A 17,168-nucleotide genomic window follows, 5' to 3' on the forward strand; every position below is an offset into this window, starting at 1 on the left:
GTTCACATTTTGTCATTGAACTTTTAAGAGAGAAACGATTTTTCGATTTTGCTCATATTTAGTCACTAAACTTTTTTTCGTTATCTATTTGTCACTAAACTATTGAAACTGTTCACATTTTACCCTTATGACCGGTAACAGCCGGTCATAAGGGTAAAATGTGAACAGTTTCAATAGTTCAATGACAAATAGATAACGAAAAAAAGTTTAGTAACTAAATGTGAAAAAAATCAAAAGTTCGTTACCCTTTCAAGTCATTATCCATTTTTAATATCAAATTTTAACCATATTGTGAATATTATTAATTGCCTAATTGGCACATCAATCTGCCGTAATTAAATAATATAGTTAATATATATTAAAGATATATTTATATAAATTAAAATCATTCTGATTATTTTTCCGAAGCAGAAAATTAATCCACCCAAATTATGGTCCAAAATTTTAAATATGAATTGGTCCCCAACAACAGCTTTAGCCTGCGTGAATTAGTTGCGACGTTCATACATCACTGTGCGCCAATACAGTAAATTCTCCTATTTATATCCTCTGCCACCACTCCCAAATTCTCTTCATCACCATTTCAATTCAAAATCCATGGCAATTTTAGCTATTTTCTTTCTGGGTTTTCTCGCAATCCTCTCCCCTGTTCACGGCAGAGGCGGCCGCGGCGGCGGAGCTGGTTGGAGAAACGCCCATGCAACCTTCTACGGCGGCGGCGATGCATCTGGAACAATGGGTACTTTCTAGTTTCATCCTTCCTTATCCAATTTCTTTCCGACTACTTTCCGTTTGAGCTCTTTGATTAAATTTATCGACTGAATTGTGAGCAGGTGGAGCTTGTGGATATGGGAATTTATACAGTCAAGGGTATGGTACAAACACAGCAGCGCTAAGTACAGCTATGTTCAACAATGGTTTAAGCTGTGGCTCTTGCTTTGCGATTAAATGCGTAAACGACGCTAAATGGTGTTTGCCGGCGACCATTGTCGTCACCGCCACCAACTTCTGCCCACCGAACAACGCCTTACCTAACAACAACGGCGGGTGGTGCAACCCTCCAAACCACCACTTCGACCTTTCTCAGCCTGTCTTTCAACACATTGCCCAATTCAAAGCCGGAATCGTCCCTGTTGCTTACAGAAGGTACTGCAACCACATATTTCCCTCAGGGGTATTTTGGTCTTTTCACTTTTTGTTAATATGTTATTAACTTAAACACCCTCATATGATACTTTGGTAAATTTCAGTTTGCGTTAATGTAATAACCTTTAAGTTTCGCATTTGTAGTTTTGCTTTTGTCAAAATTACCAAAATACCCTTATGGGTAATATGGTAAATACCTTTGCTAAACATTTGGGATGTGTTTTGTAGGGTACCATGTCGGAGAAGGGGTGGAATTAGGTTTCAGATAAATGGGCACTCGTACTTCAATCTGGTGTTGATTACAAACGTGGGTGGCGCCGGTGACGTTCATGCGGTGGCGGTCAAAGGGTCAAGGACAGGGTGGCAGCAAATGTCTCGGAACTGGGGGCAAAATTGGCAATCCAACTCTTACCTAAACGGGCAGTCTTTATCCTTTAAGGTCACCACAAGTGATGGTCGAACTGTCGTGTCTTACAATGTTGCCCCTGCCCGTTGGTCCTTCGGTCAGACCTTCAGTGGTGCCCAGTTTCACTGAAAAGACATATCTACCCTCCATACCTAATACGGTAGCGGCATATAAATTATTATTTAGTTACTGCTACAATTTATGACTCATAGGGGCTTATTTTAGAAAAGGTCAATTTGGTCATTTTGGTTTTTAATATGGTACCCGAGGGCTAAGGGTACCTCTATTTTTTCTAAAATTAAAGCAAGGGGAGGGCAGTGGTGGACTTTAACCACCCGCTAGTAGTACTGTAGTGGTAGTAGTTGACTAAATGTCCTTATTTGTAATGGCTTTTATTGTTGAGGTAGTAGGTTGTAAATTCATGTTTTTTTATGTTGGTAATGGAAAGTGACTCGTTTATTACTATGTTATTTTTGTTGGTGTTTAATTAAATATGCTCAAAGTACAATATTACTTGTCATGTGGCACAATTTAATGATATGTCTTTTTTACCCAAAAATGATCGAATTCACTAGTATAAGAAATGCAAACTCTTTGTTGTGCAAATTTAAGAGTTTGATGTACAAATTCCCAAGCTCATAGTACAATTATTGAAACATGAGAATCAAATTGCTTGTTTTGAGTTTATACAAGGGCATCTATAAGAAGATTTTAATCATATGAATAACTAGACTGTTTTTATGCATATCTTTAACTTTATTGCAAAATGTTCATGTAATTATGGTCATTACTTTAGTCACTTCTTATGATATGCATTACAAAGTGAAGTTAGATAACATGCTAGAATAAATTGATTGTATTCCATATTGATAACAACTTATTATATACAAAAAATATGAAATGAATACTATTTAAGTATTTATTGATATATTGTTTTTCCAAGTAGCTGAGCACATTCGTTTTGGAGAATGTGCTATATCTTCTTTACCTATAATAGCAATTTAATTATACTTCGTTACTGTGTATATATATTGTATTTTATAAGTCAGATATTGCTATTGTAGGCAAAAAAATATAAATATGTTGCTTTCGCAAGTAAGGTATTATTAGTATTCAGTAGTAGATTGTTATGAGTTAAAAAAGTAAGTACGTACTAGTAGTATATTCTTATGAGTAAAAAAAATTACAAGTACGTTAGCATTGAAGGTTACATATTGCTATTATTAGTATGTACATGTATTGCTACTATACATAAAAAGAGCTATAGACTATATTTGATATATTGCTATTGTCGGTATGTATGTGTATTGGTATTATACATAAAAAATAACAATATAGTATATTGTCTATATCAATAAAAAAGAAAAAGAAAAGAAAATATTGCTATTTCCTGTAATTTGCTATTTTTCAATTAGAGGATTTGCTCATCGGTTGTCATTGATTATTAGGCTTTGCAAAATGATCAATCATGAAAATATTACGGTTTATAAAGTTGAATCATTTTAGGCAAATTACAACATATCATATATACTTATAAAGTTAACATTTTTTCTTGAATCTTATGTATTTAAAACCCTCATTCTTTTTTCCTTTCACCACATTCATTTGAAACTCTTATGACTTTTCAATTTCCTTATAATAATAATTATAATTTGATAATTAGGTTAAATAAATATCAAATCTAAAGTGTACTCATATATAAATTAAATTTCAATATTAAAATAATATATTTAATTCTACTTATAAAATTATGTTTTGTAACCTTTAACATATTATGCTTAGTTTATTAGTTTTAATATATTGTTGGATGTAAACCATTATCATTTTAAAGGTATAATTTTTGAATAATTTATATAGAATACTTCAATTATTAATTAAAATATAACATTATAGGCTCAACTTAAATATAAATTTTATTTAACTTAAACAACCCAAAGATTATTTTATAAATAGTTAAAAGTGATAAATTGTAGTGTCTTTCTAATAATGATTGTAAGTTGGTTAATAAGGTTAAATAAATATCAAACCTAAAGTGTAATCACAAATAGTCTAACTTTCAATTTTAAAATAATATCTTTACTTCTATTTATAAAGTTATTTCTTTAAATTTTAACATATTGTACTTAATTTATTAGATTTAAATGTTGTTGCATGTAAACCATTATCAGTTTAAAGCTACAATTTTTGAACAGTTTTGATAAAATACTTTAATTGTTAATTTAAATATAACATTACACTGACAACTTAAATATAAATTTCAGCTCCACTAAAAAACCGAATAATATTTTGTAAATAGTTAAAAGTGATAAATTATAGTCATAAATGCAAAAACTAAATTATAATATCAGTTTAACTAAAATATTTTCTAAATATATTTATATAATCGTTAAAAAATTTCAAATAAGTAACTTAAAATAACTTATAATAACAATACTTAAAAATAACTCTATATAAATAATTATATTGTTACCTTTAAAATCAAAAAAATAATGTTTGATGTTTTAAATAATTATAATGATAGAAATTAAAACATTAAGCAAATAAAATTTAAAAAATTAGTTAAAAATAACAACTATAAATAATATTAAACCATATATAATATTTAATTTTACTGATGTGTAACTCGCGAGTAGAAGTCATTCAAATGATTGAGATTATGACGTTATAATAGATTTATATATTATCATATAATTCAAAATAATTAATATATTATATCAAATTAATATACGAATTATTATATCAAATTTAACAACAACGTTAGTGTTATATTTTAAAAAATATATATTTGTAAAAACTTCAACTATATAGGTGTTTCTACGCATTACAATATGCACTAAAATATAAATTCCAGTTCCATTTAAAAATACTAAAGAATATTTTGTAAATAGTTAAAAGTGATAAATTATAGTGATAAAAGCAAAAACTAAATTGTAATTTCAATTTAACTAAAATATTTTTTAAATATATTTTTATAATCGTTAAAAGTTTTCAAATAAGCAGCTTAAAATAACTTACAATAACAATAGTTAAAAACAACTCTATATAAATGATTATATTGTTAGTTTTAAAATAAAAAAAACAATGTTTGATTTTTTAAATAATTATAATAATAGAAATTAAAACATTAAGCAAATAAATTTTAAAAAATTAATTAACAATAAAAACAACTATATATAACATCAAATCATATATTATGTTTAATTTTATTCATGTGTAACTTGCGGGTAATATACATTCAAACGATTGAGATTATGAAGTTATAATAAATGTACATATTATCATATAATTCAAAATAATCAATATATTATATCAATTTAGTATATACAAATTATTATATAAAATTTAACAACAATGTTATTGTTATATTTAAAAAATCATATATTTGTAAAGACTTCAGCTGTATAGGTGTTTCTGTGCAACGCGTGAGCATTCGCCTACTAAATAAATATACAATAAAAAATATTTCTCATTCATTGGTATCCTTTCTTACAGCCCGGAGCAGGCCCAATAAATGTAACTACCATTCGTGTTATTTGAATCTATTCTAATAAATGAAAGTTTTTTTTTTGCTACTTTTCATACTCTGGTTCAATTTGCCAAATATCATTTTATTGTTATTCTGAATTAGTTTTTATTATACACGTCATTTTATGGTTTTTCTATTTTATTAAATTTCATATAGTATTTAAATAAATAATAATTTTATATTAATTTTCTTAATGAACTTTCCTTTTAATTTCAAAATTACTAAATTAAAGGTTCATTAATTTCCTTTATTTATTTATCTAAATTATTTGTTTAAATTTGAGAAAAAAAACACTTTAATTTTTATAATTCAATATTTTTCTTATAAATTCAAACGTTTCAAATGTTTAGAATTTTATATTTAGTTTTTTCTTTTAAATAAAGTCATGTAATACATAAATCTAATATCTAGTGTAATATAAAACCATGTTATTTGAGTAATAAACATCAATCACATGAAAAATGACAAATGGGAAATATTATCAGCTATTTTATTTGTCTTTGTATTAAATATGATATCGGATTTTTTTTTTATAACATCTACTCTACTAAATGACACGTGAAATAAAAATTAAATGACATGTGGATTAGTTTATGTTTGGAAGGTATTGTACACTAAGAAGATATAGAAAACAAATAACTAAACAGACGATGGATATGTATATGAATAATTGTATTATAACTTTGGTCAAATACATATAATATATATATTAAAGAAATACATTGAAGTTGATTACCATTATTCTTATATTTTATCAATCTAATGGTAATATAATAAAGTTAAATCTTCATTTTTTTATTAAAATATTATTTGTATGTTTTTGACATGTTGTTTTAGTGTAGGGTTAAAGTGAGAAAATTGTCATTAATTTACACCATTGTATGTAATTTTTAGTGTAAGGTTTACAATTGGTATCAGAGCAGGAATCATATTTCTTGATCTGATTTTCACGTTATTCAAAAAGCTGAATCAATTTATTGGTTCAAAAGTTTCCGAACTTTTTGAAAGTGAAAAATTCTCTTAGATTTGAGGTTGTGATTCGATTCTGCATCAGAATTGTTGAATCGAGTCTTCTTCTTTTCATTTCTGAGTGATTCAGTTAGCTGTTATCAAATTTTCAATTCTCATTAAAAAATTTCTTCCGTACAAAAATGGTGAGCTTCAATCTCTATTCGATGACCTCGTTTTCTCATCTGTTAGGATCATCGATCAAAATTCCAATGCTAATTCCTGAATATTATAATCAGTGGACTGATCGTATGCAGGATTATCTGAATGGTCTTGATGAAGAATTGTGGTCGTGTATCTCTGAAAATGTTAATCCTCCAGCGAATGTTCAACCAATTGGATCATCTTTTGGAAGTTCTGTTGTTGAAAATCAAACTAATCGTCTGAAGAAACTGGAGAAGAGGTGTAAATTTCAAAAGAAAAAAATTGGATTTTCTGAAAGTACACTCTATCATTTTAAAAGGAAAAAGCTACCAATTTCTCATACAAAATGCTTGTGAAATCATCAACTTAACTGTTAACACTTTTGAAAATCACTTGTATTCTCAGAGAATCATTAAAAAGGTAATCAAAGAGATTTTTTGGAGGATGGGGCGTCGCCACATCACGTCATTTATTTTTTCTATCAATATTTGATATGAAACAAACAATGTTTTGTGTACAACATAAACTTGTAAATTATCAATATGATGGTTGTATGGCTTTGATCATTTATATTTAATTGTTATGATATTGTACAATGAAGTCATCCACCCCCGGATGATTCCGTCATTCTCAGTTCTGGAGTGTGATAGGCTTGATGATTTCTCATGGTAGAATTAGTAGCATCATGCCTTTTTTCAGAGGCTTCTATAAACATATTAAGCATTGTCTCAAAATCCATCTTCCTCTCAGGTGGTAGTTGATCTTTTTGGTAATAGCCTCGACCGGTTTGCCTATACTCATCATCCTTTTGCTTCTTGTACTTGTCAGGGGGAAATGACTCATTCTTCGGCTTTCTTTAATCTTCATCATAATTATCAACACTACAGTAAAACACTTATGCTTTTTTATTCCCATGCTCATCCATATCGCAATCCTTCATTAAATGTGGCACATTGCAATTGTCACATCCAAATCTTATAGCGTGTATAGATTGATCTAATTTCATTATTCGCCTATCCATATTCTCTAGTTTAGCCATTATTGCAACCATGTTCTTGTTCCCTCCATCTTCTTTACCTCTTGTAACATATTCGTGGATTATGGTATTCTCATGAGTGTTTTGAGAATTCTTCAATTAGCTCTTTAATAGTGGTCCGTTCTTTATTTGTCATTGGTCCTTAAGAATCAAGGAATTGCCTTGTTGTAACATTCATCGAATCAAAGAAAACATAGACTTCTTGTTGCACGTTCAATTAATGTTGAGGAAAATTTCTGAGAAGGTCCTTATATCTTTACCGAGCTATGTATAATGACTCTCCTATTTCTTGTTGAAATTTGGCTATCTTCTTCTTGAGTTTACATATATTGGAGGGAGGTCTAAATTGCTCGATAAACATTTCACGAAGGTTTTCCCAAGTCATTATTGTTCCAGGAGCTAACAACTTCAACCATATCTTTCATCTCCAGTAAGTGTCACAGGAAGCATTCTTAGTAATACTACATCTCTTTAAACATTCTGAACATTGAAATAATTAGCAATGTCCAAAACTTCATTGATGTGCTTGAAGGCATCTTCATAATATTTCCCGGAAAAAGGTTTGTTCGTGAGCATTGATAGGATGTGCCCCTTGAGCTCAAAACCCTTCTCAGCTGGAATATCATGTGGCATAAGACCTGGATCGCTGTTGTTACACAACCTTTTCTTGTATTCCACCATCGTCATGGTTGTGATATCCACAATCTCTTCAACTTTGCCTTTTATATTGTCTCCCGAATATTCCTTAGTAGATGTTTATGTCTCGTATCCTACTTCCTTCCTGCTTGGAGTCTTTTCAAAAAGTTTGAATTTTTCGGATTGGAAAGTGCTACTTGACCCGTCGATGTTCTTGTCTTTTTCTTGTGGAAAGCTGATTCTGGATTTTTGAGTGGTGGAATTATTGGAGTTTTGGATCCTTAGGTCATAAATCACTGAAATAAAACAATAAAACAATAAATAAATGTGTAAAACGAATACAAATGACTAAACAAAAAAACTGAATGAAACGTGAGCACGATGTAGCAAAGATGCCCACGACGTGGTTGATGTTTATATGGAAAAATAAAAAAATAACGTTTTGCGGTTTTTACCCAAAAAAGGATCGAATAATTAAAATCAATTTAACTAAAAATCAAATAAGACGTTCCCCGACAATGGCTCCAAAACCTTGGTGTGCACAGAAGTACCTACTAGTTTTAAACTTATAACGTAACTAACTTAACTAATTTATGCACCTATATGCAATGTACCTAGTCAGATTATAAAATAGCTTGGCTAAGTCAGGTGTTGAACACAGGGAATGAAATATAATTTATAAAATAATTACTTCTAATTAAACTAAAGAAACAAGCTTAAAGTGTGGGATTTTGGCTGATTTTGCAAAATCATAAAAAATTAATTCAAATTACTACCAAATTAACAACTAAGCAAGCAAATAAAATGAATTTACTTTGAGATTTAAAGACTACTTTTGTTTAGATCCAATTTCCCCTTCTTCTGTGGTTGATTTCTAGTAGATGGAATATATTGACAATTCATCAACTAGTTATTATGATCAAATAACTAGATGTATCAATTTATGAATTACCATGCAATGTCCAAGAACAGGTTTAACAATAAATTGATTTAAGCACAAATCGGACTATGAATGATAAATCTAACAGTTACATTCCTATGAACAAGTTAAGCAACCAAACACAAATTAAGATTAATTTTGATCACTCACACAACTAAAGTTACTAGTTTTAATTACTTGGTCTAAGATTTGATTAATCCTAGCTCTAATTATTTATGGATCATAACAATTAAGTAAAAAATTCATGCAACGAGATTGATCATCTACTACAGAGAACTTGATTAACAGGTAATATAAAATAGAACTTCAACATGCTAGGATTTTTTAATATCAAACACAATTAAAATCAACATATAACATCCAAAAGTTGAAATCAACACAATAAGATCAGGTCATCTTCACCAAACATAAGTATAAGGGTTTTAGCCTCTCATACTAACAAAAAACACCAAAAATCTACGCAAATAAGATTAGACATGAGTAATGTTTATCAAACCGAAGACATCTATGTATATTTCTTCTAGATCTCTTCAATTCTTGAGATCCAATCAAATTCTGACCTTCCAAGAGTTTTCCCGAATGTTTTAGTCGCAATCCTCCATATAAAATCGTCTAGAAGTCTCACCATTCGATCTAATGTTCGGATATATATATATATATATATATATATATATATATATATATATGTGTGTGTGTGTGTGTGTGTGTGTGCAGTTGCCATATATCTAATCACCATGTCATGATGAATATGCACAATGTCATGGTCTTCATAGATATCCTGTATTCTCCAAGTCAGCATTAATGATCTCGAATCTTCCATTCGCCATGTTCTGGTGGATTATCACTACGTCGTGGCCTTCTGTCTTCAAGCCTTCTTTGTCTTCTTTTTTACTTAGCTTGTATTTTCCTGCTTCCATCCCGTTGTTTACTTCCTATTCATCTCGATCATGTCTTTGCTACTAAAAAATAGATTTCAACCATATTAAGTACCTTATGTCCCAAAATAAGCATAATAATAGCTAAAAGTGTTAGAAATATGCATGAAGTTATGTACATTGAAATTGATGCGTTTTCCAAAGCTCATAACTTCTCCATGACACAGTGTTTTTCGTCCATTCCAGATTTTTTACGGCCTCAAAACGAGGTTTTTCTGGTTTTCGAAAACTTTATTTATTTTATTTAGATAATTGATTAGAAATCTTATCATGATCAATTTTATGTGTGAATTATATGATATTAACGTACATATAAATGCTTTGGTTAAAAATATATATTCAGGTAAACCTATATATCTTAGTATGATATATTCATATGTGAATAAATAATATTTTTTTAGATAATTAAAAAATAGAAAAAATAAATAAAAACCCGTTTTGAGGCCCTAAACAATCCAAAATTGCTAAAAAAACACTTTACGTAATGGAAAATGTATGACATTTGTAAATCACAAAATTTTTCATGTACCATGCAAATTTTATCAAAATCTGATAATAAACATCATTGCAACAGATTTTGTGTTGATGTCACTAAGTTTTCATTACTATTAGTACTAATATCATCATGACTTGTTACTGTTAATCACATGTGAATAAATTGAAAATTAGATGTATTAGATTGTGAATCATTTTTTATTCAAACAATAATAGAGTATAATAAAAGTAGTTGTCTTATTTTTCTTATGAAGGTAATAATGTAATTCACATATCAACAAAGTTTTCTGGTGAAATTATTCACACATACCAAATGAATTGGTTTGTGAATATAGATTTTTATATACACAACTATGTAAATTCAACCTTATACTAAGATGGACTACATGTGCTTTCTAATCAGAGTTATGATCATTCACATGTGGATTTAGCATGATAAAAATACATAATATATTGAATTATAAAATTTTACATGTTAATATAAGAAATATACTGTCTTCATCGATGTATCTTTTTTTTCCTGGGCTAACTACTCATATATTAGTTCAACATCATTTATTATGTCTTCATCAACATGTCTTCTTCTTCTATTTAAAATGTGAATACATATAAAACTTGTTAACAATCGTTTCTTAGGAATTTATTTAAATATGAATGTTAGTATTAATCACATATGAATGAATAATATATTATCATTAATTCACATGTGAATAAAATTTTCTTGTATATTTGCTTTGGATTTTTAATAGCATATATTGGTTTACATGTAAACGTATACTCATATGTGAATATGCCAAATAAGCAAAATATACAATATAATACACACACACACACACACACACACACATATATATATATATATATATATATATATATATATATATATATATATATATATATATATATGAAATTGCAAAAACAGTCCTTGTGGTTGGTAAATTTTTGTGCGTTTGGTCCAAAAAGTTTTATTGGTGTACCACTGGTCCAAATTTGGATCTTTGTGTTGTGTTTGGTCCCTCATACTAACTTTCGTCCATGTATGCCTCTACCTGAGAAGAGAGTGTTTTCATCTTTCCACCTACAGGGACCATTTTTGCAACCTTATTCAAAATAAAAGCAGGAGCTAATTACCTCACTCTTCCATCTTCAACCTTCACGAGCGTCACCTTCCTCCCTACTCATCCTCCGTGTTCACAACTTCTTAAACATCAAAAATCGAAATGGTGATATGTTTTGTGGTAGGGTTGTGGTGGTTGCCACCTCCTGGACATCAACAAACCCTAGTCGGAGGTTTTTTTCCTGCCCTCAACAGTTAAGTCTTCCATTTTAGTATTTTACCCTCATTTTGGAAAATCACCCTCATGTTTATCTTTTTTTCTTATCTCGAAGGGTTCTAGATGCTGATTCTTAGGATGGATTGATCCTCCAATGTGTGCAAGATCTGTGCTAATAATACCTAGGTTATTGAGAAATGCCAACAATGCAAACTATCAAGTGGCAAAACTAAAGACGTGTTTGTTTGCAAGTTGGGTACTATTTGTTGTGGGTTGGATGCTTTTCATTTAGGGTTTAGTAATTCAGGACCCATGTATTTGCATGGAAGTTTTGGTGTTTTGGATTATGATATTATAACAGGGGAATATGGCAGTTTTTTGCTATTTGATATTGTAATATCGATTTAGGGTTATTTTGGACAACTTTAGAAATTTGTACCCTTTTGATGGTTGTAATGAAAATGTAATGTAGTTATCACATAATTTTAATGTCTATTTTTTGTTTCATACCAAACTCATCAAAGACTCTAAATGTGGTAGACCATTAGAAATACACCATAAACATCATTCTTTAACAATCACAAAAGGTTGACATTAAATTCATGAACGAAAGGGCTAAATGACCAAAATTAAAACCCTGACAACAAAGTAGTTCTAAACCATTACATCCAAAAGACATTTAAATGAAAAAATTAGTCCTAAACCAAAAGATAAGTTTTTTAAACAAAACACACTAACGTGTGCCTTGACTGCCACCTCCATTCCCTCCTTAACTGCTTCTTGCATTCCCTCCTTGAGTGCTTCCTGCATTCCCTGTTTGACCCTTGCAATTCCTCGAGTTATGAACTTTATTTTTTCATTTCCCGCACTTGACACTAACAAACTTTTTGGTAAGTCTTTCATGTTCACCTGCACCATGCTTATGCTTCTAACTATCATACTTTTCATCTACACTTTTCTTTCTATTGGTCTTTGTTCTCCCAGGTTTAGTATGATGTTGTGGTGGTGTTAATTTCATTGGACATGTACTTTTGGACACATGAATCTACCCTTTATAGGGTCCAAAATGTGTAAGGGTAACCTCCCTTTCAAGTTTGAAGCCAATACACTTTTTTGACATAAGTGTAAATCTCCCCAACTTTGTCTCCACTATCAGCCATTTCTTGTATTGTAGCTTTGGCATGTCTGCATGGAATCCCATTCAACTCCCACCTTTTGCATGTAGATGACATATTTGTCATGTAAACCACATGCTGGGCATGCCAAGGACCATAAGCTTCTTACTTTGCAATCCCTTTCCATCTAGCCCTATATTAGACTAAAGCTTCCATGTTTCTCTCATGTAAATTTGATGTTGTTGGAGTGATTGGACCTGGAGCTTTAGACATCACTTTCATCAGATTGTAGACAATTTTCATAAGGTATTGCCTGATGAACAGAAGACAACTTATAATCGGCTTATCTCTGCCATGAATAAGCTTTCTCATGAATACCTCACATAAATTATTGAGCAATATACATTATCCTACTCTGCTTGTATTAAACAAGTGCACTATATCAAATAAGTCAAATATACTGAGCACAATTAAATCAAAACATAAGGTAGAGAATGTAACCTGAAAAGTAGGTTTTGGGCGAATGGTGAGGGGGGATTCTCTTCAACTACTCAAAAGTGGCGTCTGCCTGTTTTCCATTTTTCCTCATATTGTCATAAATATGCCTTAAACAGAACCGATGCTTAGCTTGTGGGTATAGTTGTGCAATAACAGGTAAGAGTCCCTGTAAAGTTAGAGTTAGAATACATAAAAGTAAAGTTAGAATGAACAAATGGTTAATACATAAACAATTAGTTATACAAAAGAAGAAAATATTACCTTTTGTCCATCACTCCTGAAAGTAAAGTTAGAATTCGAATACAACTCTAAGTCATCTCCTAAGCATTATGGAAACCATTTCCAGCTACTCAAATTTTTACTCTCAACAATGGCGTATGAAAATGGGTATATGCCATTATTTGAATCCAATCCAACTACAATGAATACTTGGCTTGGAAATGATCCTTTCATAAAAGAACCATCTAGTCCAAGAATATCTCTTAACCTTGATTTAAACATTTTCTTTAATTTCCCTAAGCAAACATACACCCTCTTAAACTACCTAGTTTCTCTAACACTGTTAGGCTCATTAAGAACCTCAAGCTTCACAATTGTATCCACATTAGTTTCTTGTGGTTCTAGAAAATAATCTCTTAACACATTGTATTGCTTTGTATAGTCACCAATCATATGCATTGTAGTTGTTGATTTTGCCTTATGTACTTTGTGTACGGACACACCAACTTGAAGCCTCTTCTAAAATTGGTCTTGAATGCTTCAAAAGGGTAGTGTAGGTTTAGACTCGACCAAGTCTAAAATTTCAATGCATATATACTTCACAGTGCAATCCCTAATTTTCTAGTTTGAACACTAGTAAGTTTGTCCAATAAAGTTTTCACATACCAATATTCACTATCTTTTGACCTTGAAGTCTGCATTAACCAAGAGTAATTCACTTTATTACCCTTACCTACCCCACTTACATTTACATCGGGTACATTACCTTTACACACAACCCCAAGCCTCATTTTGTTGTTTTTCTTGAAAGTAATATTAATTCTAGTTTCAATGGAAAGTTTGTTTACTTTGTCCTTAATTTCCTTTTTAATTTATACTTTTGACCCGTTGAAAAGTAACTGCATGAACTTCACCAAGAGAGAACTTGTTTTCCTTTACTAACTATTTTAATATTGCTTTCCTCCTCTTATCAGCAATGTATTCTCCAAAGGAGTGTCACTCATCATTTTTAATTACTTCAACATTTTTAATATTTTCAATATCAACATTTTCATTAATACCCACAACACCCTTTCCTTTTCAACATACTCAACATCTAGATTAACATGTATATATAAATCACTCATGTCCACCTCAACATCACTTACATAATTTTCTTAATCTTCAAGAAATTCAATATCTTCCTCACTCCCTTCACTACCCCTATAACTACACCTTTTACTACCCCCATCATTATGTCATTCACCTTCAAATTAACCTTTACTTTCATATTGACCTTAACCAAGTCCTTCACTTTCAAATTGATCTTCTCTAAGTATTGCACTAACTCCCATACTGTGATCAATTTGTTGATTAAATGTATATTGCCTAAAAAAAGATGAACGTTTCAAAGCCGAATAACGGGTCATGAAAGGTATTACACGCTTATGTATTTTCTTCATGATCACCAATAGTTGCACCTTGATCATAAACTTCTATATCTTGACCGTGAACTTATATATCTTGATCACTAATAGTTGCACCTTGATTACTAATTTCAACATGTGCATCTTGATCACCAAGAGTTGTAGTGTGTTCCAAATTGAAACACAATTTCTTACTACATGATTGACTTCCTTCAACTAACTATAAACTCTTATTCTTATTGTATTCTAGTGTCTTACACCTTCACAAATTCCATTCAAGATTTGAGACCTCTTCCTGATTTTGAATTAGTAGATGCAAATCAATAACTGGTAAATTCAATTTTGGTATGGGATTATCATATGGTATTTCCTTAATTATGATCCTAAGTTTAACTCTTGGAGACATAAAGTATGTAAGTAACTTAGTTTAATTATGTTCAGGGTATACATTGATGATCTTATTTTTTTCAATGTACTACGCTAGCCCTATCAAAAATACCCATTACCCGAATTACCCACCCGATTTTTTCGGGTATCGGGTTAATTTTTTCGGGTAAGTGGGTAACCCAGATTTTTTCCGGGTAGGGTAAAGGGTAAGTTGTTTGGGTTTCGGGTATACCCAATTACCAGAAATATATATATATATAACAAATAATGTCCCTTTATGAGTTTATCTGTCCCTTCTAATTCCCAAATCCCAATTTCCCTCGTTGAGGCTCGTTCTATTTTCCCCACGTCAAAAAAACCTCGTACCTCGTCCGCTCTTCGTTGGTATTCATCACTAATGGATGACTATATTGAAGTAGAAGATGAGACGATTGAAGTTGACAATCCAACCAATGATCAAGCTCCACAAGAAAAAGAGAAAAAAAAACTAAAAAATTCAACCCAAGATCGAAAGTTTGGAAAGAATACTTGATATCTAAAATTTTATTGGGTAAAAAATCTCAATTTTCAAAGTTTAACACGACATACTTATTTCATTACATTTATTTTTAGGTGCCATTAAAAATTAAAAATCAGGTAATACTCGAATTACCCATACCTGAATTAGCCGAATTTAATTTGGGTAGGGTAACGGGTAAATTTTTTTATATGAAAAACCCGAATTACATGAAACCCGAAAATTTTACCCGGTCAACACCCCTATACTACGCAAGATTAAGTACATCAACATCATTCCCTAGAGCTCTAAGACCAAACTCCAAATCTCCATTTGGTAGTTGATAGTGGTAGTAAATGACCGGTGGTACCTCATAACCAAGCTTTAGCATCACCTCGTCCAACTCATGTATAGAGAACTCATTTATGTCTACCAGATCCATGTGGTCTAATTTTCCTTCAATGTAGCTTATCCCTAGGAATTTTGTGAACTCCTTCCATGATGGAGCTCAATAATGAACATGGTCGGATATCCTTTTCGTAAAAATCATGAACCAAACAAAAAAAAACATTACTTTATAATGATTTTAAAAGCTTTTTATTTTTCAAACAAATATAGAAGAAACAAAGTACGTTACCATAAATCTAAATTTCATAAAAATCCCTATTTACTGGCCTGGTTTCCCATAGTTGAAGCATACTGGTGAATTTGAACTGGCGATTGAATTTGATAATCAGATGCAGGAGTTTAAGGAACAATTAAGGTTTTTTGATCAAGAAAAAGGGCTTAGTGGGTAGAGAGTGAAGGGTCATTAAATCTAACTATGTATATACTTGAATATGGCGGTAATCGATGACATAGAGGTGGAAAGACGAAAATACCATTGTCGTTATTGTGGGTAACGACAAACATGGACGGAAGTTAGTGTGAGTGACCAAAAACAATAGAAAGATTTAATATATTCTTACCAATATTCCAAATCAATTGAGGAATGGTATATGGTATTTACATATGAATCACATATAATACCTATATTCACATATGAATATATCATATAATTTTCATATGTTAATAAATATAAAATATGAAAAGTATATTTAAATGTAAATTTACCACATAAATAGAATATATAATGTAACATTCACATGTGAATAAAACTTGGCATGTGAATATAATAAATAAATAAAATATACAATGTAATATTCACATATAAATATACCTTCATAATACGTAATGTAACATTCACATATGAATAAACATTGACAAGTGAATATACCGAATAAATAAAATATATAATAAAAGATTCACATGTGAATATACCTTAATTTACACATGAATCAATATATCTTGATGAAGTACACAAAGGAGAGATATAAGGTTATATATTTATTCACATGTGAATAAAGTATAAAAATACAACAAAGCTATATAAACAATTTCATCAAATGGTTGGAGTGGACATAAGTCAATTTATATAAACATGGTTAAATATTCACCAGTA

General features: G+C 30.4%; 1 protein-coding gene across 1 annotated transcript; it reads left to right on the top strand.

The window, feature by feature from the left end:
* The first annotated feature begins 507 nt into the window (after positions 1-507).
* LOC145011600 (expansin-A10-like) lies at positions 508-2,017 on the top strand. Its single transcript, XM_078970339.1, has 3 exons — positions 508-739; positions 834-1,146; positions 1,375-2,017. Exons 1-3 carry the CDS (start codon positions 598-600, stop codon positions 1,679-1,681), a joined length of 762 nt encoding a protein of 253 aa, XP_078826465.1. The 5' UTR covers positions 508-597; the 3' UTR covers positions 1,682-2,017.
* Positions 2,018-17,168: the final 15,151 nt, after the last annotated feature.

The sequence above is a fragment of the Lactuca saligna genome, chromosome 8, assembly GCF_052625555.1.
Source record: "Lactuca saligna cultivar CGN05327 chromosome 8, ASM5262555v1, whole genome shotgun sequence".
NCBI classification, from domain to species: domain Eukaryota; kingdom Viridiplantae; phylum Streptophyta; class Magnoliopsida; order Asterales; family Asteraceae; genus Lactuca; species Lactuca saligna.

Coding starts and splice junctions, on each gene's coding strand:
- LOC145011600 (XM_078970339.1), top strand. CDS start 598: ATGGCAATTTTAGCTATTTTCTTTCTGGGTTTTCTCGCAATCCTCTCC. Junction 740..833: donor CGATGCATCTGGAACAATGG/GTACTTTCTAGT, acceptor AATTGTGAGCAG/GTGGAGCTTGTGGATATGGG. Junction 1,147..1,374: donor GTCCCTGTTGCTTACAGAAG/GTACTGCAACCA, acceptor TGTGTTTTGTAG/GGTACCATGTCGGAGAAGGG.